General features: G+C 44.9%; 1 protein-coding gene across 2 annotated transcripts in view; it reads right to left on the bottom strand.

The window, feature by feature from the left end:
• The window catches only part of EDA14 (embryo sac development arrest 14), a 34278-nt gene extending 11383 nt beyond the window's left edge, over positions 1 to 22895 (bottom strand). The window contains exons 1-6 of one of the 2 annotated variants that reach the window (XM_087379425.1): positions 22677 to 22895; positions 14183 to 14240; positions 13942 to 14032; positions 5221 to 5312; positions 4964 to 5057; positions 4664 to 4743 (exon numbers count right to left, since the gene is read on the bottom strand). In XM_087379425.1, coding sequence (XP_087235551.1) covers positions 4664 to 4743; positions 4964 to 5057; positions 5221 to 5312; positions 13942 to 14032; positions 14183 to 14238 — 413 coding nt within the window. In that variant the 5' untranslated portion in view covers positions 14239 to 14240; positions 22677 to 22895. The remainder of the gene's footprint in view (positions 1 to 4663; positions 4744 to 4963; positions 5058 to 5220; positions 5313 to 13941; positions 14033 to 14182; positions 14241 to 22676) is intronic. The other variant, XM_087379426.1, reaches the window with a different exon arrangement.
• Between the last annotated feature and the right edge of the window lie 4118 nt (positions 22896 to 27013).

Here is a 27013-nt window from a genome sequence, read left to right as displayed (position 1 = left end):
TTGACACTGATGGTCCCTCTAAGTAGAGCCAGGATAGACTCGACCTCCATCATGTGTACTCTTGTCTATCCCTGCCTTGTGCGTGTTCTCTATTGCTCTAGCTCCACAACACCTGGATAGCCTCTTCCCGCTAATTCACTTTGCCCTCATATCAACTAGCCTCTCCTCCTCCACTCCATTGTGTCTTGGTGCGAACTTGAACGTGTAGAAGTCTATGACATGCCACTGTGACTAGTCTAGTTTTGCCTCCTAGCTCTGTCTCCCGTGCCACCTATTAGAAACAAATCATTACAGAGGTTATCCCGCAGCGAAAGACTGATAGAGTGTCCCTAGGGATTACACGCAGAAGTGTTTCACTATGGAATCAAAACTTCTTTTGTGTGTACTTAATGACCATAAGTGTGTGCGCGAGCCAGTAAATAGACACCAAGAACGATATAGAATCCACAATGGTATATTTCTGTCCAAAACCAGACACAATACAAAAGACATGCAGAGTCCCAGCACACCATGGTCCTCTGATCTTACCAAAAGTTCTCCTACTATCTGCTTGGCACCTATATTGGTGCTGCTCTGCTGCCCCTTCCTACTTTCTGAAGTGCTTCTCCAGATGAGGCCTTATGAGGCCTAAACGGCCTCCTTATATAGGGGAAGGGCCCCCTCCAAAATAGCCAACTGGTAGGGGCTATTGGCCGACCCAATCAGCCACCCCACCCAAAACTTTACTGCTTCTCATAAAACCCATGGGTGGGGGCACATTACTTGAGGGCTGGCTGGCCCAGCCTGGCCACGTGGCAGGCTGCCACTGGCCCAGGCTTGTCTATCCCTAAACCCACCTGCAACCAGGCCTATATGGCCCCAAAACTGGCGCGTTTTGTGGCGCCTTCGTCTTGCTGCAGATCCGCCTTTGTCTAGACCTCTTCCATGCCTCGGAATACCTCCAAATAGTTTGTACTTGCTGACTTAGGCAACCGCCACCTCATCACAGCCCATAAATGCTGGAAACCCTTCGCAATCTGGCCTGCTCCAGCCACGTGGCTATTCCGCGTCTGCTCTACCCTCCAGGAGATGACTTCTCTACCAATTACTCCTCTTTTGTTTTCCTTTGTCTGACTGCTGCCCACATGGCAGCAACTATGCCGCCCATGTGGCAATCCCTCAAACCCTAGGCTGGTCCTCCAGGCCCCATGCTCTTAGGGTCTGTTTCAACCCTCCTCCGTCTAGCTAGGCCTGCAACCAAATAGCATATTCTAGAAGTTATATCGTGAGTTTCCATGTTTGGTTTGTGTTGTCGCCCTCTGAGTCACAACCTCCATCCGACTCCTCAGGTCCTGTCGAAGAAACCCCCTCTATGTCAGCAACACTAGCCAAGCACCCAAATGGCTTCAAGCACTCATTATTGTCCATCACCTTCACAAAGGTCTTTGACTTCTCTCCTAACCATTTCTCAATGTCAAAGATCCTGATAGTAACACTAGGGTCCATAGACCTAATCTTAGCAACACTGGCAAATGCAACCAAGAAAATTTCCTCTATGACCACCACATTGGCTTTTGACTCCTCTAACTCCGAACTGGCCCCCTTCTTCTAATCGGTCGTCTTCTTTTTGCAATCCTTTGCAAAATGCCATGGCTCATCACAATAGAAGCATTTCTTTTCTTTCTTTCTCTTCTTCTTGTTTTCTTCATCTGAAGAGTCCGCTCAGTCGTCAGTTCTGTCCTTGGGCTTGCCTTTGCCAAGCTTACACTTACCCTTGCTTTTGCTCTTGTCCTGAGCTGTTAGGGCTTTATCATATGTCCCATCATACTTCTTTTCTTGAGCTTCTTGTTGCAGTAGCAATGGAACCAGCTCCTCAAACGTCACTGGTGCAACAATAGCCTTGCCAACCTAGTCGAGCTCGTCCTTTGACCAACTGCCGCCAGTAGTAGCTGATCCTGTACCACCTTCATCTTAGTGATGTGATCTTGTACTGACTACCCTTCATCCATGCTCATTCCATACATGAGCATGTACAATCCTTCAGACGTCAAAGTCGATTCACCCCAAGCAATGAATCAAGGTCGTCCTTGAGCAAGTTCCTTGCCTTCAAGCTCCACTTCAAGGTCATCCTTGAGCAAGGTCCTTGCCTTCAAGCTCCACTTCTTGTGAACTTCCATCAAGGCTCTGATACCATGTTAGAAACGAGCGGCTATCCTACAACGGAAGGCTGATAGAGCATCCCTAGGAATTACACGCGGATGTATTTAACTACGGAATCAAAACTTCTTTACCTGTGTGTACTTCACAACCATATGTGTGTGTGCAAGCTAGTAAATAGATAGTGGTCCAAGAAAGATATAGAATCTACAATATGATATTTCTGTCTGAAACCAGTCACAATACAAAAGAGATGCAGCGTCCCACCAAACCGTGGTCCTCTGATCTTAGCAGAAGTTATCCTATGGCACCTCTAGATCTTTGAGCCCGTGAGCTCCTGAGCTTATGTAGACTCTCCGTCTATTGATCTCTCCACCTTACTGCCCAGGTAGTCAGCCTGGGTGGGCAGCCCTTGCTGAGCTAAGTCTGCAGCTCCTCAGCCCAATTCACCTCCTAGTCATAGGCCCAATTGGTGCTGCTTTGCGGCTCCTTCCTGCTCCCTGAGTGCTGCTCCATCTGATGCCTTAAGAGGCCCAAATGGCCTCCTTATTTAGGAAGGGTGCCCTCCAAAATAGCCGACTGGTAGGGGGGAGTTGGGCTGACTCAATCAGCCCCCCCACCCGACTTTACTGCTCCCCATAAAGCCCCCAGGTGGGGGCCCATTTCTTGAGGGCTGGCTAGCCCAGGCTCGTCCAGCCCTAAACCCACCTGCAACCAGGCCTATATGGCCCCAAAACTGCAGCGTTTTATGGTGCTTCCATCCAGCTGTAGATCCGCCTCTGTCTGGACCTCTTCCAGGCCACAAATACCTCCAAACAGTCCATACCTGCTGACGGAGGCAGTTGTACAGCTGCTGACATCATCCGCCACCTCATCACAGCACATAAATGCTGCACAGTCTGGCCTGCTCCAGTCGTGGACAGCCATGTGGCAATTCTGCCTCTGCTCTGCCCTCCAGGAGGTGCCTTCTTTGCCAAATACTCCTCTTTTGTTTTTCTTTTTCTGACTGCTGCCCACATGGCAGCCACTATGCTGCCCATGTGGCAATCCCTCAAACCCTATGCACTCCCCCGATGCACTCCTCATCTGGGGGCTAACAGACGGGAGGTGACCAATACTTTCCCACACCACCATCACCTTCTGTTGCTGTCTGATCTGTCTCAACAAAGTCTCTACATCGTCACATCTTGATCATGTAGAGGCAAATGCAGACCTGATCATGCTGAGAAATTGGCATCAATCTGTGTTCCTCCTGGAAAAGGCAGTGATATCGTACACGAATCTAATAGCAGATTGGGCATGTACACAAAATGTGCTCCTCTGTCTCCACCTCCTCCAATGTGCATAGCCTACAGACCCGCTACTCTCTAGGTCTCCCTGTCTTGATCCTCAGCTGGCAGGACAGGCAATCCTCAATGCATGTGAGACCCATCCGTCCTCTAGGTAATGGGATCTGATAATCAATCCATCCTCCATACTCTTAGAAAGCGATCTTGAATGAATTGGATATTCTTCACTACATTTCTATAATGGTCATGCTATAACAAAAACATATTGCATGCAGAGTCCTTTTGTACATTGTGAGGGCCTAAGGCTTAAAATTTGCCTTTTGTTTGAACGGAGGTTTATCAGTTCAACTAGGTTGAAAGACATGACTTGGGTTTTAGACTGTGCTATAGAATCATCATAGATCAAAGCAAAAGCAAATCTAATAGCCGGATCCAAGGATTTGGGGCAATGCCATCAACTTCTACCTTGTAATTATCTTTAAAACCATGTATGAAACCCCCAATTCTATGGAACTCATTCACATCTTTTAGTTTAAGAATGACCTCGCAACACCTAGTGACATACTGATTTAATGGGGACTCACCTGATCCCATGCCTCCCACGACCTCTCTTGTTCACTCTCCAACCACATACTATGTATGAAAATATTAACTGAGTCATCGAGATGGATAATTTTCTTTACATGCAGATTTTAGCAAAAGACAGCAACAAACAAATTTTATATTCAATGCCAATTACCTATCTACAAGCCAGCTTCCTCAGCCACATTTAGCGCTGCAATTCAAATTTAGCCACACTAATTCCTTTTACCATTCCTTGACTTCTTCGAGTAGTGGTTCAATTTGTGCAGTGGTCCTTTCTCCCACATTTTCCTCACACTATGGCATTTCTAGATCAATGCTGGACACTAATTACCATCAATTAACCAAGGACAGATTTGAAGACATGTACAGCTTTCCACCACCGCATGTCAAGCCCAAACAAGAGTCTCAACGCAAAGCAAAGAGAGAAAAAGATAAAAGCAAAAGATAGGCGTTGATCTTGAGAATTCATTCACGCTGTGCAAATCAATTCATTTCCATGTCATTTAACTGCTCTTAAGCACGGCAATCTACCCACACGGTTTCCATCTCTTTGATACACAGCGTGCATGCAAGAATGTGAACAGATAGAACACATATAATAATTTTCAAGACACAGCATATGACAACCCAGACAATAAAGAGTAATTATTTACCTATCTTCTGCAAAATATATATGTTTGTTTGTGAGCGGTTGATCAGTGCAATGTAATGCTGCTTGGAGTCGCTCAACCTTCTGCACTATGCCCATGCATGTAAGAAAAAACGTTCAACTCCCTAATGGGGTCTTCAACAAAAAAGAAAATAGATTTGTTGTTTCTTTCACCATCTTGTACTGACATAAGAAAGCTAATCAATACATGAAGTTGTAAGTTTAGAGGGCCCACTCTTTTCCTGCTTGATTAATAAAAATGCCCTCGAACTAAGCATTCAACATACTAATTGATCTTGCATACCTTTTGTTCACCTTGGGCCTTGCTTAGCACATAACCAATATCTTGAGTCTTCATGAGTTGAAGCTCTTCATGTGTATATTGTTTGGCTATTGTCCTGAGTCACGTTAAGCACATACTTAAACAATAGATATACATCACCAATGTCCATGTTCAGAAGTTACTATAAATTCACATCACAAAAACCACTAACACCCTTCATCGTTGTTCTGGTAGGTGTACAATTTAATAGATCAAATGAAAAACAATGCAGATCTTACGGAGGCCTATGAACACCATCAATGGTCTTTGAGTTTATCATCTTATAATTAAATTCATCTGGATTCCGGCTTGCTGCTTTCCCCTGAAGAATCTGGATGATTAAAAAAAAAACCGACTCACTGAGATAAGGCAATTGCTTACTCTTAACATGTTTTTAAATGCCTAACAACCGCTTTGATAAAAGACAGATTCTGAAATTAAGAAAACAGCAAAATTCACATATTTGCTATTGCCTATTGACAAACTCCTACATGCAAATAGCAAACACATGAAATTCCACTTGAATATATTCAAATGATAGGTTAGTATTGCCATTGACTACATCATAAGCATAAATGTACGCGGTAAAAGTGGTCTCAATTTCAATATTAAACCTGAGGCCATCACCCAATGGGTTCTAATTCACATGCGCAGTTCTACATCATTAGTAGACAACACTTTCAATACATATACAAATAACTAAATTGTATTTGCACTGCTCCACAAGGGCATTTCTAAGTCATCTTGAGGATCAAAGAATTCTACAGGCCCACCCTTGTGTTACTATGGATCACCACCCAAAAGATTTCCAGCCTAGATGCATCTGTACTAGAGTGTTATATGACAGTCCAGTTGAGCTGACACGAACATCAAACCATATCAAAAAGGTCCTTATATAAAGTGACCCAAGCTTAGCCTCTCCAAAAGCTCTCATTCCATTATACAATCTATAAACAGCTTTTACAGCTCAATTTATCTGGTTGTTGGGTTTACGTGCATGGTTTGTCAAGATGCTTGGTCAACAAGAGTTCTACCAGATTGAACATTGCATTGGCCGAGGTTTGTAAGCAAACTAACAAGCACATTCCTCAGGCAGTGAGTACAGCACTGCAAGACAAAGGGAAGCAGCCTGTACCCCAAAAGGGAATCACTCAGAGCACAACAATGCCACATATGTGCCGGCAGGTATCACACTAGGCAGGCAGCCATATTCTAATGAGCAATTTCTTCCAGATTACTCAGCCAGAGGTGAACTTCATAGGTGATGTTTTATGAACAATAGCACAAGTTGTAGGATTGGGATAGAGGCATGCCGTCAGGAATTGGGTGTTAAAAATCATCTGGGAAACATTGATAAGACTGTAAAGTTACAACACAAATCCTCAAAATGACATTGGATAGCTGGTTGTAAAAGTAAGAAAATAAATCACCATGCAATTTGGATCATTGTATCAACAAAAAATCACAAACTTATGAATTAAAATAAAAAATGAGGGAACAAGACACAGCTGTCCACAGCCGCGACAGCAGGACAGCAGTCCATGTGGCCTGCATAGGTACAGCAGCAGCAGACAGGGCAGAAACAGCAGCAGAGTACTAGGGAAGGAGGGAACTATTTATAGGCCTCCCCAGTCAGTCTGTGGATTTACAGACAATGTCTGCAGAAGAAGTTCCCCTCATTCCATCAATCAGCCCTTGCAGCCTCAGTACAGCCTCAGCAGCCCGCAAAGTTGGTGGGTAATATTCAATGCCTTGCAGGAGGAGCTCTGATCATATGGTTCTTCTGCAGCAAGACGTGTCTTCTTCTTATTCTGCTACAGCAGCCTCCTCCCCATTAAGTTGGGACATATGCAGAGTTCAATATTAAGTAGGCTTCTCTTTCTTCAACGATCGAAGGTATCAGTTCCAATAGTGTCAATACAGTACATGGTTATTTTAAATTGACCCGATAGGGCAACCAAATGACATTTGTAGACCTAAGCATAAGTTTACATGACACACCAATAGCCCCTGCAGATCCACCGCTGATGATGGAAATGACACGACCTCCCAAACTCCTGGAATCTCGGACCTGAAAACAAACACAAAGAAACGACCAAAGAAACAACATAGAGAGGTGCAGGCTAGCTCACCGCCCAACCATAACGTCCACTAGGAAAAGACTCGAGAACTGGGACAAAAGCACACGTCAAATACTGTCCATGCACATGACATACTCTCCCTCCTCTAAGAACTCAATAAGAAAGTTCGGAAACTCTCTTTGAAGGTTTGTCAATGTCTCCCATGTAGAATCCTCCTCAACACGATCCTTCCACTTAATCTGGTATTCAATGATCGTCCTATTTCTGAGTTGACATTCACGAAATCCAATTTTGGTACAAAGGTCAAATCTTCAACCTCTATAGGAGTTACTAACTAATACTCAGCACCTAGTACTTCTTTTAGTCTACTACATGATCCAAGTGCATAACGGAGCGCGTCAAAATATCATCATAGGCTTGAATCTTGATTGGAAGGTCATCGATCTTGCGATCCCATAATTGCTTCCCAGCCGTAAGCTGCACTTCATAGGTGTGATCGCTAGGTGTCATGGTCAGCCCCAACTTCTGCAGAAGTTTGTAATTCAAAAAATTGTGAGAGCTACTCGGATCAAAGAGAATGTGGACTTGCTGATCCCTCACCTCTCCAAAAGCTCGAAAAAGGTCATGACGGCCAAACAATTTATTATTAAAAGCCCAATTACAAAATAGAGTGCAAGTAATAACATTAAGAGAAATACCTATCAAAGAAGCCTGATAAGCAGTCTTAGGCTTCCCTCCTAGGGCTGGTTTTGGTTTAGGGGCTTGTCCTTGCAAGGAACCTTTCTTTCTTGGACAGTTAGATTGGTGTCACCCTGTTCCTCGCAGAGCAAACAACGTCCCTCTTTCTTGAGACACAAAGTGCGTGAAAATCGATCTTTGTTGGCCTTTGTTGAATCCAACTTCTTTTTGGAAGAGCTGTCCTGAGATTTGCCCTCCCCAGTATCAGAAGCTGGCAAGAAGAACTTACATTCAGTATCTGAAGTGGCTGCAAAGTGGTGATCTTGTTGTTTTTATTTGAAGTCCATGTAAGTCAAGTAATCCATCAACCAAAAACCCCAACAAAGTGATGGGATCCATTTTTGTTGCTCATATCTGCAAGTCTTGGAATTTCTGTAGGTAAGTCTCAAGGGTGAGATTTATTTGGATTATCGAGGGCTTTGAACTTGCCTACAATATCATAATCTTCTTCTTTCTTCAGGAAATCCTTCCGGAAAGTCTCTTGAAACTCCGCCCTAGTGGTGGGTTTGGGCTTTAACTTCTTCCACCAAAGGAGTACTTTGCCTGACAAGTATCCAACTGCAAGCTGAATGGGTTTGTCATCAGCATAGGGATGAGAAGTGGGACTTGCCACTTGTGTAACCAAGTATCCACAACCTCCTTCGTAAGTGACTTTGCTATCTATAATAGGAATCTGGAGTAATATGAGGACCCAGCACTGAAGCTAATGCACCCATGTGAGTTAGAGCCTGAATGGAGCTGGTCATGAGAGCAATTGAACTTTGTAGTGCCTTGATCTGTTCGACCAACTGAGAATGATTCGTAACCAAATCATCGTACAATCCCTGGTCATCTCCGCCCTAAAGGTCCACGTCATGCTCCACCCCTTGGATTTCAGCCTGCAAAGAGTGATTCACATCAGCCATAGGAATTGTGGGTCCCGAGAAGCTGGTGGGAGAAGAAAGGCTAAGGTTCGTTGCCTAAGACAGCAACCTAGGAACTGAGCCGAGGAGAGTAAGCAGCTCCTTGCGTTGAGAATAAGCAAGTCGACTGAAACTAAGAGCAAATCCCAGGAGAGCTGCAGCAAAAGAAGCTGGAAATAAGGGCGAAATCTGAGACTCGAGAGAAAGAAGCCTAGCACTAGAAGCGTGAAGGAGCTGTCAATTGCAGTAGGGCTGCAATGGAAGAAACTATCTGTCGAAAGGACCCGTCTGGTGCTCCTTGCTGCTAGTTTGCAATGAACATAGACTGGGTGGGGACTCTGGACAAGGGAGGGTGGGCATTTTAAAGCTGCTGGCCTAAGCTTTTGGCTCCAGAAAGCTTCAAAAGCTAATTTTGCTTTTGCTTGTTTTTTCCCCAAAAGCTTCTGCTGTTTTGGAAAGCAAGGCTTTCAAAAAAAGCTTTCTCTTCTTTAGCCATCCAAGGCCAAAGCAGCAGCTCCTACTTAAAGCATCTCCAAAAAGCAAGGTTCCAAAAAAACATCTTCCAAAAAGCAAGGCCAGTCCATTGTGCATCATCCTACCTCCCTCTCCCTAGCTTGCCACCCTAGGCAGGTCTCCTTCAGGCCATGGTCCACTCTTCGGAGCACCCTATCGCCTAGAGATTCATCAACCTGCATCGCTCCTGTTCCAAAGGTGGTTTCGAATCTAGAATTCACCTTGCCAAGACAACTCATCTTCTCTCTTACTAACCCCAATCAGAATTCTCAACGGCTACAAGTTACTGCTCCTCTTTCCCCAAAATCCTAGTGAATTCCCCATCTAGTTCAACCCTCCTCACCAACCAAGCGTTCTTGCACTACGTTCATGAAACTCTCTCCTCAACTTGAAAAATTCACATCCCCATTGACGAATCCACAGACGACAGTAGGAAACCTCAGCAAACTGCGAGTTGGATCCATACCTAGAGGAAGATTCGTCCAACCCTCTCTCTACAAAAATTCGCACCAGGAGCTGGCTTTGATACCAACTGACATGACCTCCCAGACTCTTGGAATCTCGGACCTGCAAACAAACACAAAGAACCACTGAAGAAACAATATAGATGGGTGCAAGCTAGCTCACCACCCAACCATGGCATCCGCTATGAAAAGACTCGAGAACTGGGATGCCCCTCTGAGCCACGAGCTGAGTTGTTGGCACATCTCCCAACCAAATCCCAACTAGCCTCGCGTCCCATACCACTAGGTGGTGCCTGATGGTCTTGGATCATCTACTGGGTCTTGGGCTACACTAGGAAGCAAATGCAGGTCCAAAACATGATCGAGGATCAAGCTTGCTCTAACTTGCGCATTGAAAACTGAACCCTTGGGTTCCTTATATAGGCTCGAGCTCAATGCAGCTAAAATAGTGAAAACCCTAATTCAAACCCTAATCCATCCATGCCTTGCAACTCAACCCGAGAATCGTTTGCCTAGCCCCAAGCCTTCCCAGGATTCCTAAGCTAGTCACGTACGCCTAAAGAACACGTCAGGTAGTGTCCATGCACATGACAGGAAAATAAAGCAAACTCAAGTGCTAAAAGTCTGTGCCACTGAACAAGCCACAAAGAACCAAGAGGCTCAAGAATAGGAGATCTCCTACAAGCTTGCATAATGAGAGACAAATGAGCACCTAGCTTGGTAGGAAATGAAAGAATGGAAGCATTTGGCTCAAGAAGATTGGAGCGGGCAAGAGGTTTTGTTTGCCCATCTTCAAAACAAAGCAAAGAATGGCTTATAAGCAAACCTAGCTCAACAAGCATGCTTACTAAGGAAAATCAATTTCTTGAACAATGGCAAGTGGGACCCCCTAGCATTGCCATCTCGGATAACTAGACCAGACACTTTGATGGTTAATTTCAAGTTGTAGGCGAGAAGGCCAACAAGTGGCTGTTAGTATGGATGCACCTCAACGGAAGAGCAAGCAATTGGTGGCAACAGTAAATATTGTGTTAGACAGACCCTCTCATATATAGGCCAAATATGCATGATACTAGTTTTGTTTGAGAAGTCACCTCCCCATCAGTAAGCCCCCATATGAGGAGTGCGAGGGGGAGGTGGACTTAGGGTTAGGGTTGCCACATGGGCAACACTTTGGTTGCCATGTGGCCACGGGGAAAAGTCTGAAGAGGGGGCTGCCACATGGGCAGCACCTCACAAACAAAGAGAGGGGGCTGCCACATGGGCAGTAAACAGGCAGCCATGTGGGCAGCACAAGAAAAGGCTTACCTGGCACTGTGGGGTCTGTTTGGAGGTCCAGAACTGTACCGAACAGAGGTCAGCAACTGTACAGCAGATACAGCTCTAGGACGGAGGTTCCAGGGCAAGGAAATGCTCAGGAAGGGCCCAGGACAGGAGACGTTTTGGTATCGACCTGCACAGGCTGTTTTCTGAGGCAATACGGAGCATGGGCAGGTGTACCAGAGGCTGGAGATGACCAAGAACAGGCCAGGACAGAGGGACAGAGATTGTTCCTGTTTGGAGGTGCCTTGGGCATGGTAGAGATCTGGAAACAGGCCCAACTAGGGCAGGAGGTGCCTGGTCCGCTGGCTGGTAAAGGCCCGGCCGACTGCCAGGTCAGCTGGTTAGGGCTGCTGGTCAGCCAGAAGGGGGCCCCAAATCGGTGGGGAAAAGGCTGCTGGGTCAGCCAGATTTGGAGGGGGGCTTCCTCTATATAACGGGGCCCTTTGGGGCCTCATAACTCACGCACCCAGGATCCAAACAGGGTGCTGCAGATTGGAGTTGCAGCAAGCCTGCCTCAAGGACCAGATAATGGACGAAGGAGTGGCCATCAGCAGCAGACAAAGAGCTCATGAGGATCAAGGCCCTTGGCTGTCTTCCAGGACAGCAAGGAGTCTGGGAGTCAGGAGAGCCAATTGACCATCCAGTGTGCCAGCTTCCCCAGGGAGCAGATTGGAGCAGTACACAGCCAACCAGAAGGGCTTATAAAAGACCCAGGGAGGTGGAAAGGAAAAAGGCTGCTAGGTCGGCCAGATTTGGAGGGGGACTTTCCCTATATAAAGGGGGACTTAGAGGCCTCATAACTCACTCACCCAAGATCAAAACAGGGAGCAGATTGGAGCTGCAGCATCACAGACCAGATAATGGACAGGAGGTGGCCACCAGCAGCAGACAAAGAGCTCATGAGGATCAAGACCCTTGGCTGTCTTCCAGGACAGCAAGGAGCCTGGGAGTCAGGAGAGCCAATTGGGCATCCAGTGTGGCAGCTTCCAGGGAGTAGAATGGAGCAGTACATAGCCAGCCAGAAGGCTACACAACACCGAGGGAGGTGGCAAGGACCTGCAGACAAAGAGCTCTGGGAAGGGTGGCACCCTTGGCTGTCATGCAGGACAAACAAGGTACAGGGATCAGGAGAAGCTTGGGCCTCACCATTGGCTGCATATCAGGGCAGCAAGGAGGTCAAGTCTTCTAGGCACACTACCTCACAAGTAGCTGGAAGGATAGCTTGGAGGTGTGTTTGTCGGCACAGGTGACTAAGTCTACAGAAGCAGGAAGGAGCACGCGGGCTCAGGGATCTAGAAGTGCCAAGGAGATAATAGGACAACTTTTGGTAAGGTCAAAGGACCACGGTTTGGTGGGACTCTAGACCTCTCTTTTGTATTGTGTCTAGTTGTGGACGGAAATATATTTTGTTGGTTCTAACTTCTATATCTCTAGAGCACTGTCTATTTACTTAGTTTGCACACATGTATGTTTGAGTACACATAAGTAAACAACTTTTGGATTTCATAGCTAAACACTTCCGCGTGTAATTCTTGGGATGCTCTATCAGTCTTCCACTGCGGGATACCCTTTGTATAGACCATTCTAACAAGTTTGTAACAAATCTAAAAGAGACCTTTCTACCACCTCAAGGACCAATTCTTCGATAATAAGAAATAAGGGTAGGCAAGACAAAATCTGTCACCTGACAATTCATGCATGTGGCTATTAGCTCTAGAAAGTTGAAGAAAGATCTTGTACATAGTGAGAAATTTAATGTTTAGTGGTATGTCATGCAGTTTCAAACCTTCAAACTACGATCATGTGTTTGAGCTTGCCGAAAACTTTCGAGTTCACACATCAAGGAACAAAGGACCCTAGCAAGGGATCCAAGGCATTTATTCTTTGAGACCACAAGCAAATGGTGACAATAAAAAGCAGTAGCAACAGGACTCAAGCGACAATCACTTCGATGGCAAGAAGCCTCTCTATGACCAATACCACAATGTGAGCCACACCAAAAGCACTTGCCCTCACTTGCATCCAAAGCTAGGTCCCATTCGTGTCTATAACCCTTAGAGGCATTTATGATTTGACATGTTCAAGGCATTTTGAAACCCCTCTTTTCAATGAGACAGCTTTATATTGGGAGAGGGCGAAAATCTCTATATGCCTTTTGAGTAGCAATCATGCCCCTTGTTGTCAAAGGGCTCATCTCTTTAAAGTTAAAAGGAATGAAATTTGCACAACTTTGGGCCCTTATACTATTGTGAAGCTTGTATCCTCTCATGGACGGTTGTTCATATGTTCATTGTTTGGATTGAATGCATCATCCATGGGTTTTCCAAATTTTTATGTTATAAGGTCGCCTTTTTAATGTTTATGTTTTCTAAGATTTCGTGTCCATGCATGCTGATGTTTTATGTGCCCTTCCCCTGCTTCTATTTAAAATACAGATGGTATACCTCTAACACCTCTAGCAATCAAGAGACATTTGAGGCTTATATCATACATACACCTCTAACAATTGGTACGACCATGCGAATCACTTCCTACAAGCACCTCACTAACAATGGGGGGGTTGCCCATGGAGTACCTCATCAATCTAAGCAGGATTCGGCCTTCAGCAGCAAGACATGTCACATGCAAATTAACTTTGAATAAGGCTTACTGCAATAAGTAACCGATTTGGAAAGAGCACTAATGTGAAATTTGCAGCTCATTTTGCCTTAAAACCAATTGTATTAAAACTTTAGTGTTCCATCAGTTTCCTAGGGATAAGGAATCAACCAAAAAACAACGAATATGCATCGTGTATAGTACACAATACAGAATTACAAAATTTAAGTACAAAGGAAATTTTGGCAATGCGCCCAATTGAGTGAGACATTAAATCCCTCAAAGCCGAATTGAACCTAAGTATATAAAATCTCTCAAAACGGGATTGAATTATTGCTCACCCTAATCGTTTCCTCTTTCTTATGATAGTCACGTGCACGGAGTACGTAATCTTTGTGTTTCTCCAGCAAGCCATATTTTCGCCTTTCACTTCTGCACAACTTAAGAATAAATGTCAAATGTCTCTAGATCCACAAGGAAAAAAATAATCAAAGGTCTTTCAACACCTGGTACACTACAGCTTTTAAGATCTTTCAACACTTCATACATTATTGAAGAAAATAAACAAGTTATTAAACTCACGGTTGAGATCGCTCCTTGTGAGTTCGCCGCTTAATAGCATTCCTCAGAGACGACATTCCTGATAACAGAGATAAACCAATGAATACAGAGCTTTACCTTTGATGTAAGCAGAAAAACTCTCACCCTCTCAAACTGAGAGGGAGGAAAGGGGTGGGGGGATCTCGATCTCTCTCTTTATGATTAGAAAACCTCTGAAAATTATTTTCTCATAACACACATACAGGTTAATTTGCAAGAGATTACATTCAAAAAAGTTATACAAGCTTAGCCATGTTGAGACATTGCTTTTAGCTTCTCATCATTCACACTTTTGCCCAACCTGCAGAAATGTTTAGGACCATAATCTGGCACCCTTTGACAGCACCAACTAGCCTCTTCAAATTGTTACATTTTTCTACCTTGGAGTAGTACAGATTCTAAGATTCATAGCTTGCCCTCGCCAACAGCTCCAAAAAATGGCACCACTTAAAAATAAAAAAGGAGGATCTTGTGAAGTTTGTGAGACTGTAGAGAACATGCAGAAGGACTGAAAACGTTGAAATAGATAGCACACACTATAATTTACAAAGAAATAATGGTTTCTGTAGCAAACCTTAAACCCAGGTAAAGATTGAGTCCTAGAGCGACACATGGCATAGTGCCACACCTGTATGTGCAAAAAATAATTATTGCACCCACCTATGGAGGACCCTATATACCTTACCACAATTGGAGTTAGATTTTAGTTAGATCTGAACTCTACAAATAGGATATCTCCCTGAACATAACCTAGTGCTAACTATAAATACAGCCCATGAGGATTCTCTAAACCATTGTGGATATTATACCAACAATCCCTCATAATAGAAAATGGTTCCCATGACTGCAGCCCGCTTTTCTACTTGGGGACCCCATTTGAAGCTGTGGTAGTTCCGTGCCCACCCATGAGCCTCTTCCAGGCTCTCTTGGTTCGCGCCTACCTTGTGACCCCCCCCCCCCCCCAAATCCATTTCACCTCTCCTCAGAGGGGTTCCACGCTCCCTCAATAGTCCCAGGATTCCTGGGATTAATCGTGAGAGCGGCCCTGCAGTTTGGGCTGCCCCCAGGAGCTCCTTTACTTTTCAATCCTGGACCAGCAGCTTTCTTGGAACTCTTTCTGTTCAGGTGAAGATCACCATGAAGGAAGGCAGTCTTGATGTCCAACTGATGTATCTCCCAATGCTGATGAGATGCCATAGCAATAACACACCTGATAGTAGTAATGTGTGAGGTGGGAGCAACGGTCTCCTCAAGTCAATGCCATGCTGCTGTGCATATCCCTTTGCAACCAAGCGGACTTTGAGGCGGTCAACACTGCCATCAGCTTTCCTTTTCACCTTGTAGACCCACTTTGTGCCAATGGCACGCTTGCCTGCTGGCAGGTCACACAACTCCCAAGTGTTGTTTGCAAGAATGGATTTCAAGCTTAGCCTTCATGGCATCCATCCATTCCTTGCTCTCAAAGGCATCCTTGTGACATAAAGGTTCCTCATTGCAAGCAGTAGCAACCAAAGCTACAGCCAAATAGTTGCCATGCATTTGTTTATGCACACCTCTAGTGCGGGCTGGCAAAGGCTCAGCTTGTTTGCTGTCCCTGAGTGTGTCCAAAAGCCATCTTGGGACTGTTTAATGACAGCACTCTCCTGTGCAACTACCTGCTCAATAGCATGATCATCAACTAAAGGCATATCAGGCTGAGCAGGAGCTATTAGAGGAGGATGTGCACTGGTACAAGTGTATGGCACAACACTCTGCATTGGCTGCTCTGGATCTATGGGCGACTGAAAGAGAGGCAACAATGTATCAAAGACATCTGAGGAATCAACAGTAGGCTGTTTTTTGCATTCCAACCAAGGTAAAGGCACATTTTCAGCAAATACAGCATCGCTACTGACAATGACCTTGCCTGTGTTGGGCTGATACAACCTGTATCCCTTGCTCTCTGTGCTATAACCAATGAATATGCATTTTACAGCTTTGTCTTCAAGCTTGTGCCTCAGTGGAGATGGCACATGAGCATAAGCCAATGACCCGAAAACCCGCATATGAGAAATTTCAGGTTTGTGACGGTGCCATGCCTGGTAAGGTGTGAAAGTCTTCAATGCCTTTGTGGGTGCCTGATTGAGCACATAGTTGGAACACATGACAACATCCAACCAAAACTTATTTGGCAAAGACTTTTCCTTTGAGCATGCACCTGTCCATTTCCATCTCTGACCGATTTTCTCTCTCTGCCAGCCCTTCTGCTGCGGAGTATAAGGCACTGTACATTGATGAATAATACCCCAAGCTGCCAAAAAATCAGAGAATTCACGGGACATGTATTCTTCCCCCTGTCAATGCGTAGAGTAAGGAGCTTGTTCCCTAATTCATTTTCAGCCATGGAAAGCCAATGTCTGAAGCATGGGAACACATCAGATTTGGCCTTCATGCCATATATCCAAGCAAATCTGGTGTGGTCATCCACAAAGGTAGAGAAAAGTAAAGGTAGCCCCCAAGAGATGCTGTCCGCATCGGCCCGCACACATCACTATGCACAAGGTTGTTAGAAATGACCCAACAGAGGGTACACACAGCGGAAGACTGACAGAATTGCCCAGGAGCTCACACAGTGTGGTGTGGGGTGTGGAATCAAAACTTCTTAACTTAATGTGCATAGATGTGCAAGCCAGTAAATAGACAATGCTCAGAGACAAATATAGAAGCAACACTTTATATTTACGTTCGTCCACAAAGTAGGACAAGATACAATACCAAAAGGTTCTCCCACTAGATGTCAAGCACTTCTAGATCTCTAAACCCGCGTGCTCCACCTCGAGCGTATGTAGACTCTCTGTCCAGAGTGTTCTTCTCCACCTTACTGCCTGTGAATTAGCCTAGGTCGGCAGCACCTTGCTGAGCTAGGTCTGCAACTCTCCAGCCTCTATGTCCTCCTAGATGTAGGCTCATAGGCTGCTGGACTGCTGCTCCTTCTGCTCCCTGAAGTGCTGCTCTAGAAGATGTTGATCACAACACCTCGCTGCCCTAGAAGACAGCCAAGGTCCAGCCTCTAGGGAACTCAGTTTGCACTATGATTCTTTTTCGTTTTAAATTTTTTTTTTGGATATCATATGCACCAAACGAAATCCACAATATCATGAGATTTTAACTATGTTCTCCCTTGATAATTGCATCGTAACACAAACCATGCAATATTGTGCTTAAAAACTTGAACATTTCATTAGTCATCTTTTGATCGATCAGTCTTTGATCAAGGTGAACTTTACTTTTTGCATATTTCCTTCCTCTTCCCTTGGATTCATCTTCTGGGTTTTATTTCCAAAGGTGAAGGATGAACCACAACTTAAGAGAGGGAAATGCATATTTATGTATAGGAGATCGTAAGTTGTACTCATTGTACATGCTTTCGCTAGTATGTAGTCACTGTGCTCACACATGCCTTTAGCTAAGAGGTGGCATAACTAGATTGGCCGCAGTGCCATTCTAAACATCCGTGCAGCTACTTCAACCTTTAGGCTATGGGGGAGCCATCCACAAGCTCTCATGGATTAAGAATGGCAGAGGTGCCATTACTGAAGATTAGATTTCAGAGAAATCTCCATGTTAACTATATTGGCATTAGTGCCATAATGCTTCCCAATTCTCAGCTTGGTAGTATTTCGATAAATTGTAGCCTTCCTCCATGAAAAACTAGAGAAATAGGAGAAAGTAATGAACTATGAGGCCCAGGGCCTCTCCTTTTATAGGCCCAAGGCCTGGTCAAAATAGCCGACTAGTCAGCCCTATTTTGGCCGACTCAGTCTGGTTGAAAACCGACCTGGTTGGCTGCCCCTACCAGCCCAACAAGGGCCCTATATAAGGGTCTTTACTAGGCCCTTTGCAGCCTTTGTTCCAGGCAGGGACCCAGCCCTCTTGACCAGCCTAACCAAGGTCTGGTTGGCTGGCTCAACCAGCCCCAACAAGCTCTACTGTTGGCCAACCTGTTTGCTGATCTGTTCCACCATATTCCTGCGCCATCTTTAGGGTATGTTGCAGGCCATGTGCCTACCCACACGTCTCGCCAAATAGCTCGCCATGTAGGCGCCTGTACCCCGGGATACCCCGCCATCTTGTGCTGCTCCAGATCTGCCTCTTCCAGGCCATATCTATGCCGTGTATATATCGCCATGTGTTGCAGCCACTTTGATGCCTCCAAGTACTTTCCTTTTTCTCTCTGATCTCTGCTCCCATGGCAGCCATCTTGCTGCCCATGTGGCCATCCCTCAGGACCCAGGTCCACCCCCCCCATGCTCTCCTCATATGGGGGCTTATAGATGGGGAGGTGACCTTTCCAACAAAGGTGAAGCTTCCTGGATGCACCAACTGTCCCATCCTTTGGAAATGAGAAACAGTGCATTTTGCCCAACAAGCATCCCTCACAAACATGTTTAACCGGTGCATGCATGGGTGGGAGAGCAACCACCATGTTTTGTGAATGCATTTTAACCAAGCTTATGTAGTTGAGGTGACCCAACCTCGCATGCCATAAGTGGGAATCTGAAATTACAGATTCAGCCACCAAATTTGCCTCTATAGTAGGCTATTTGTCATAAACATCAAGATGATATAGCCCAGAAGAAAGTGACCCAGTAAGTACTATGATGTCATTGTACCGGTTGTCATACACAGCACATCGATAACCATCAAAGAGAACCCGAAAGCCATTCCAGGATATGGCTACAATGGAGATGAGGTTCTTCTTGATACCTGGGACAAACAAAACGTCCATGAGCGTGATCGTGTCACCTGAATCTGAAGTGACCTCGACCTAGCCAATCCCTTTCACGGGATATGATGCATTGTTGACACATGTCACTGTGCCACCATGTGAAGCAACCCCCAATGTCTGAAAAGTGATCTGCAAGAAGTGAGGTGCTTGGAAGCACCACTGTCGAAGCACCAATCTGACCTAGAATCTAAGACAAACAAGGCCGTAGCATGCTTTTCTAGATGGTACTGGCATGTCACCGTGAAAGCCCACTCATGGTGAGCAATGTTTGCTATCTCATGACCATGATCTGGGGCCGCAGCAGTAGTAGTGACAGCAAGTCCCTTTTGCTGCTTTTTCTTTTTAGAAGCGATGCCCTTGCGACATTCAGAAATGTCATGTCCTAGCTTCCGGCAGTAATTACAAAGTTTGTTGTTTTTCTTCTTTGTATCAAACGGGGCACAATTAGATGAGCCTCCAGAAGGCTTGGGTTTGCTGTAATTTTGCCCGTACGTTCCCTTATTTTTGTGATTAGCAACAAAAGCCTGATTTGGAATTTGAGAGGCTGGACGATTTGTGCGACTCTACTCTTCCTGCAAGAGAAGGGAAACAAGCTGGTCGAAAGTATAAGTGTTGGGATTGCCCATGGCAACCAACCTCGATGTAGTAGCAAACCCCTGGTAGGACTCAGGAAGTCCATTGAGTGTCATGGACACTACCTGAGCTGCTCTTGAAAATCCTTGATTTTTGTGATGTATGCATCCATGCTGTCCCCCTCTTCCATTTTGACATTCTCCAATTGCCTGCGTAAGAAAGCAACACGTGCCTCATTGTGAGCCTAGTAAAGGTGAGCCAAGATGTCCCACGCAGCCTTTGATGTTTTGCAAGACCGAATGTGAGGAATGATATGTCTCTTGACTGAAAAGGCAATGATAGAATGTGCTTGGGCATCTCTACTATCCCATCTAGCCTATTCGGGTGTAGGAGGTGTGGCTGGAGTAGTAGTAGATCCAAAGGTGGTTGTAACAGCTGCACCAGCGGTGGCAGTAGATCCAGAAGTGGCTGTAGCAGCTGCACCAGCTGTAGCAGTAGCAGAAGTGGATGGTACAGAGGAACGTCGAAGATCTAATCCCGAGACAATACCCCAAAAAATTTTGGCAACCAGCAAATGTCTCACCATGTATGACCACATGGGATAATTGGGTCCATCGAGCTTGTCCTCAGCTGAGAACATACCCATCCAATCGTTGCCTCCCACGGCAAAAATAAAACCTTGAAGGAAAAATGTGCGCTCAAGAGTAGCCTCAAGGCTTTCACTGCAAAATGAGCTGGCTGTCCAAAAAAGACAGCAAATGTCACGCAGTGACCAACCAAAAATTGACTGCTCAAACAATGAGCTAAATGCACGTGCTGTCCCCAAAAATAGGACCTACAAAACAATATCTGTCCGGTCAAACGACCCCCCTGCCAAAAATAGCTGTCTTGCAAAAATATCAGCCCAAACAAGGGGCAAATGTCTGCAAATGTATCCAATGATCAATTGACATGTAAATGTCCCAAATGGAGACTGCGTGCCTCAAATCTGACAAGACAACAAGCCCAAATCAAGGGGCAAATGCATAATATACCCAAATTGAGGTGAATAAAGCAAATGTCACTGCAATGGACAGCAAATTTGGCAAAAGCCCCAAAATCTGAGAGGACAATGGGCAAATATGCCAAAAAGAGGGCAAATTAGGAAAAGCCCCAAATTGTGCTGCAAGTTGCAAATGTGATTCAATGAGCTGCAATTACAAGACAATGTCAATGTTCCTGCATGTCAATGTCTACCAAATGCCCAAAATTGGTTGTACCAAGTCAATGTCACTCCAAATTTCAACAAAATTGACAAAACCCCCAATTTCTGTAAGGGCAAAACTGTCAATGGGGCAAATGACCAAAAGCCCCAAATTTTGCTGAAATAAAGCAAATGTGACAAAATAACCTCAAAAATATAAATATCCTGCAATCTATCAACAATAGATCCAAAATCCCCAGTGTCGGAGTGGAAATGAAGTCAAAATAGGGCAAATACTGCAAAAGCCCCAAATGTGACCAAAAGGAGCAAATGTCACTGCAAAATCTGCTAATGTGACACACCCAATCTCTAGAGCAAAATCACCTCAATGTCACTGTAATGTGTGCAAACTTGACATAAAAGAGGATGAAAAGCTTCAAATCCAACTATACCAAGGAGATCTAAGTCAAGAGGGAGAGAATCCTAGCCAAATGGTGCTACAGCAGGTTGGAGCACCTGGAGGAAGGCCCGAATGACTGAAAAGAGTCCAGATCTAAGCAAAAAACCTCCAAAAACTATTCAAAAATGCTCGAAAGCAACTTCTGACAAGTCGTATGGATTCCTAGAAGCATCGCTCACCTGTCCGTACAGATGTCCATACAGCTGTATTAAAAAAAATCAGTCCAAATGGTGCGGGACATGGTCATTCATGTACGGGCAGCTCAGAAATTTCAAAAACGTTGAAATCGGACCTGAAAAAGTCAAAAAACAATCGCTGGACTGTTTTTCTACTCAAAAAACAGGTTTCTGGCGATGAAATGATGCACCGGACTGAGCTGGAGCAAAATGGCAGGTAGGAGCAATGGGAGAGCACGAGGGAAGGTAGGTAGGAACAAGAGACCCTGCTCTGATACCACTGTTGGGTGCAAGAAGCAACGGAACAAGAGTGGAGTGCGAGAAGCAAACAACAAGCTGGAGCAAAACGTAGTACTGCTCAAATGGATAAGAGAAAATACAAAGGGTGGCCTATATGGCCCCCAAGTCAACCATATGGTTGACCAAAGAAGTCAACCCATAGAGTTGACCTGACCTACAAGGCTCATACCAAGGCGTGCTAACAAGGAAGAGTTGTTGGATTTAAGCTCTCGAGGAGTAAAATACAGGATTGGTTACAGGCAAGCTTAGCATTAGAGGGGGACCACATCCAAGAGGTTACCATCTATGCGGGAGGGGTTTTCTTCTCCAATTGAGCTAACCTGACACCACCCTGGGACTTGTAGAGCAAAGCCTCATTTTCCTTGGCCCAGGTGTATCTTTTCCCCTTGTACCATGGTTTCATAGTTGAGGACATGGACACAACCCATCATGTGCCAGACCTCATGGTCACACTCCGCTTCCCAAGGCAGAATGAGGGGGGCCCATATCATGGTCACAAGTATGATATCGCTTCATTCAGTACGTCCTGCAGAATGAGGGGGGCCCAGAGAGAGAAGAGAGGTATCATCCCATCTTGGGGCTTGGAAACAGCTGGGCTAACAACTACCAACAATATCTAGATGGCGAGCCCACGAACCCAGTACCAACCGACGCTTTGACCTTGTCTGGCTCGCAGCAGATACATTGCTCGGAATTGGAAATCACGCCCAAATACAACAAGGCACAACGTCATCCAAAATCGATGCTCTGTTGTTACAAAGGCGAATGAGTCCCAAGTTGCCTGACAGTGAGTCCTTTTGCAAGCGTCGAGCACAGCAATGGCGCCATGGCGCTGGATAGAGCTACCTCCTCGGTGTGAATTCTATTTCTCATAAGCAGAGACCTTCAAGTGCGTCGTTTTAATGTTTTTTCGATCTATATGATTCTAGCACAGGACTGTGGACAGACAGGAACCGAGACCTCCTATTCTAGTGACATGTTTCAACGCTGAAGATAGAGGGGACCAAAAGACCTACCGAGAAGGTTGCAGATGCGCCTAGATGGACGGAAGAATCGACGTGCTTGGAGCTACTCCCAGAAGAAACGGATGGAAGAATCGACGTGCTTGAAGAAACGGACGGAACACTTGCACCCAATTCTACCAGGTTATATGAACTTCTGAAGACCACCACGTGGTATGAAGCCCGGAGCTCGTGTCGTACGACCTAAGCGCTCCAAAAGCACTCTCTTGGTGGCTTCCTAGATTTGCGGCATTCAGGTAACTAACTACTAACTCAAAATTGAACCTGAATCCAAGCATTTTAACAAAATTTTAAAGGGAAAAAACTAATGAGTAAAAATCTGGACATGCGACACGACACAAGGTCCTCCCTACAAATGTCAGAGGTGGTGATTTCTGGGAGTTGAAGCTCAACAATTACGTGAATCAGGCGACGCTTGCAAAAGCTCATAACTGATCCTCATTATAGTCTATACATTATTGTCACATGGACAATAACCGTATGAATACAAGTGTCATCATCTTTCGGTCTTGCATCCAGCTTGGATTTCCTTGCTCCCTCTCATCGAGAACATGTATCAAAGAGACGAATGTTATAAGAATTTAGATTGAAAGCAAGAAATTTTTAATGGACGAGCAATTGAAAATATTTGTATGATAATATATAATATATAATTATTATACAATGGAGTGAATTTGATCTTTTTGCAAGTGATTATTTGATGGAAGTACATTGTTGTTCAATCTACTGCACTTGACTTAGACGATACACATATTTTAGTAGAAGTTTTAATACTTGATTTTCACCATACATATATTTTACCAAAAAACGTGTGCTTATAAACTCAATTTTATAGTCCATTAATGTGCACTGCTATACAAGTCTTGGAATCACAGGGTATAACACAAAAAAATAGATATTGCATCAACAGTATCTGTTAACCCTGTGGCAACAAGGGCCAGAAGTGCAGTCTAGGACAACAACTATGAGAGCATTGTGTGTGTAGAGTAGCGGCAAAGCTCCGCTTGTAATATCTTGACCCTAAAAGATAGTATGATAAATCTTAAAGGATGAGGATAGCCAAAATCCTCTCTAGAAAAGATCCAATCATACTTGCAAAATGAAGATCTAGAGAGAGAGACTAAATTTAGAGAGAGAAAGACTAAAAGCCTACACTTTCGGAGGTCCCTTCACTTTGTGTAGAGGCCCAAAAGGTCCCCCCCAAAAGTGGAGAGACCAACATGTATAAATATCTCTCAATGGAATGAAGCTCCCACTCTTTGGGGTTCAGTGTTCAAGCTCACTATTGTGTTCATGTGATTGATCTCCATTGCGTCCATGCTCTCTTACACTATCGTGTTCTAGCATGCCCTTACCCTTGCACTCTCTACCCTTGAACTCCCTCCTCCTCCTCCTTCCTCCCTCTTCCTTCCTCCTTCTCATCCTCTTCCCTCATCCTTCTTCTCCATCTCTACCTCCTCCCTCCTCCTCCTCCTCCTTCCTCCTCCTCCCATCTCCTTCTCCTTCCTCCTCCTTCCTCCCTCCCTCCTCCTCCTCCTCCCTCCTCCTTCTCCTCCTTCCTCCCTCCTCCTCAACCCTTACCTCTCGAATCCACGAAGAAAACTAGCTCTCCACTCCTCAACCTTGGACTCCTCCTAAACCCTACAACCTCCTCTAAACCCTAGAATTCCTAGTTAACTTTCTCAACCCTATCCCCCTTTCTAACCCTATAATCCCCTTCTAAACCCTTGAACTCCCATGGACGTGAAAGCCTCCATCAATCGTTATAATCAATCCCTCTTTCTCATTCACGCGCACATGAGATCTGCTTTCCACGCTTTAGCCAACACCTCTCACCGAAACACGACCCGAGAACCTATGCTACACTTGTGAACACCTATGCTACAATGAGCAACGACACGACTGTAGGTGACCAACACCCTCGGAACCTGCACTTGAGGAGGAGGAGAAGATGGATGAGGGAGGAGGATGAGAAGGAGGAAGGAAGAGGGAGGAAGGAGGAGGAGGAGGGAGTTCAGGGGTAGAGAGTGCAAGGGTAAGGGCATGCTAGAACACGATAGTGTAAGAAAGCATGGACGCAATGGAGATCAATCGCATGAACACAATAGTGAGCTTGAACACTGAACCCCAAAGAGTGGGAGCTTCATTCCATTAAGAGATATTTATACATGTTGGTCTCTCCACTTTTGGGGGGGGCCTTTTGGGTCTCTACACAAAGTGGGGGGACCTTTTGGGTCTCGACACAAAGTGGAGGGACCTCCGAAAGTGTAGGCTTTTAGTCTTTCTCTCTCTAGATCCTGATTTTCCAAGTATGATTGGATCTTTTCTAGAGAGAATTTTGGCTATCCTCATCCTTTAAGGTTTATCATACTATCTTTCAAGCTCAAGATATTACAAGTGGAGCTTTGCTGCTACTCTACACACACAATGCTCTCATAGTTGTTGTCCTAGACTGCACTTCTGCCCCTTGTTGCCACAGGGTTAACAACCCCTCTGAACCAATTTGATTACCCATCCTCGAGTTATGGTTGGGTCTGCAGACGATGTTGTGATGCGGTTATCTTTACCCATTGAGTATGGTAAAGATGGCAGCAGTGATAGATGGCACGAGCTTCTTGTCGATTTTTTCCTTGTAATCCACGAACATCGTAGATTGCTTACTCAGTTTTTACGAAGCTAGTGTCAACCATTTCTTCAAACAAACACACATAACGCCCTTGAAGAGATATGGCCCTTTGAAAGAGGCGACTAGTTGTTTAAGCATCTATCAGTTGATTTGTATTGAAGCTAAGGTTGGGCAATTGGTCGTCAATGGTGAGAGACACCTCTAGGATGACTGCTAAAGCTTCACTGTAATCTTGCACTTTCCTTGAGTGTTTTGTCATAACTGCATCTGCATTATCTGGATCATGATGATTGGCATCCCACCGATAGCGACGAGGCACCGCATCAAATGTGGGATGCGTGCGAAAGGAAGATGGAGCCTGCATGTATTCAAGGAGGTACTTTTCATTAAGCAGCCTTGGTCTACGCCAAGCAAGCTGTGGCTCTAATTTCATGCTGATGTTTGGAGTGATTTGTGCTTGGCAGATACTCATTGAAATTCCCGAGAGGTTCCATCCTCCTCTTGAGTGCATGTTTGGGTATTGCCTCCAAAAACCACCAATGGGATTACTAGGCATGGGAATCCTATCTGTATCTTGTTGCAACTTCCTTGTGGGTGTGCGAATTGGATTATCCAATTCTTGAAGCTCATTGATGGAATCATTAATGGTGTCTTCCATTGAAAACTCAAGGGAGATTAGAGGAACATGTGGTCTTAGGGGAGAGGAAGATGTTGTAAGGGAAAAGCTTGAGGTTGAAGCAAGTAGTGAATTCGAGAAGTTAGAAGTAGGGATGTTGGTCGAAATCGAAGGGAGAGTAGGACAAATTGATTTAGCAACTTGATAATCCTCAAGGGATGGATTGTCAAGTGTTGGAAAAAAGTTAGGTGTAACTGGATGATAGGAGTTAGATTCTTGGAGTAGGTGATAGTGTTGAGAGGCATGGCAAGGAATATGGATTAGCGTGGATTTCTGGAAAGGTATGGAGGATAGTACTGGAGTTAGGTAGGGATATGAGTAGATCAGAATAGAGAGTGGCAAGATAGGGGAGATAAGATTTAAGGTAGACCACATATTCCTCTGGCAGATCCATGTCGCTTCTGGTAGGCATTGACAGCTTTAATTTTGGAATTTTTTTGGGAGTTGTATCCCATGGAAGTTGCTGGTGATTGTTGCAGTAAAGGTAGGAGTCTGACTACTACCCGAAGAGGGGGGCTTCCCATCAAGCATTCATATACTAGTATTGCATCAGCCTTTAATCGTATGAGATTTGCATGCGCTGAGAGACAGAACACATTCCTCTCGTCTTCATCCATGCACTGGCATAGATCTCGGATATTTTTTTGTGCTTACTGGTGGCCTGGTCGAATCAAGATACTGCATGTAACATTTTGATTTGCAAGTGTTTCCAAAGTATGCGTATTCTTCCTTCAAGGTGATCCTCTTGCTATAGGACTGCAACAAGCTCTTGGTATAATGTAGTGATGCCTTGTATCACAAGATCTTGTGCTGACCCCTTCGCATCATCATCGGCTTGACCCAGTAGTTGAATTTCCAACTTGGAAATTATTGCTTTTTTATTTTGCCACTCCATGCACTTATCTTTATACTTACCTAATGTGGAGGTGTATGCAAGCTTTAGACTATTGAATTGTTGAGCTACTTTTGGATGCCTTGCAAAATTGATCATTAAGCACGCGGAGTGAGTATCTCTTGTTCTTGAGTGTC

This window comes from Dipteris shenzhenensis, chromosome 9 (assembly GCF_047967505.1).
Source record: "Dipteris shenzhenensis isolate YYH24624 ecotype China chromosome 9, Dip_SZ_1.0, whole genome shotgun sequence".
NCBI classification, from domain to species: Eukaryota; Viridiplantae; Streptophyta; class Polypodiopsida; order Gleicheniales; family Dipteridaceae; genus Dipteris; species Dipteris shenzhenensis.
Note: the sequence above shows the minus strand (reverse complement) of the source record. Positions and strands in the feature narration are given on the sequence as shown.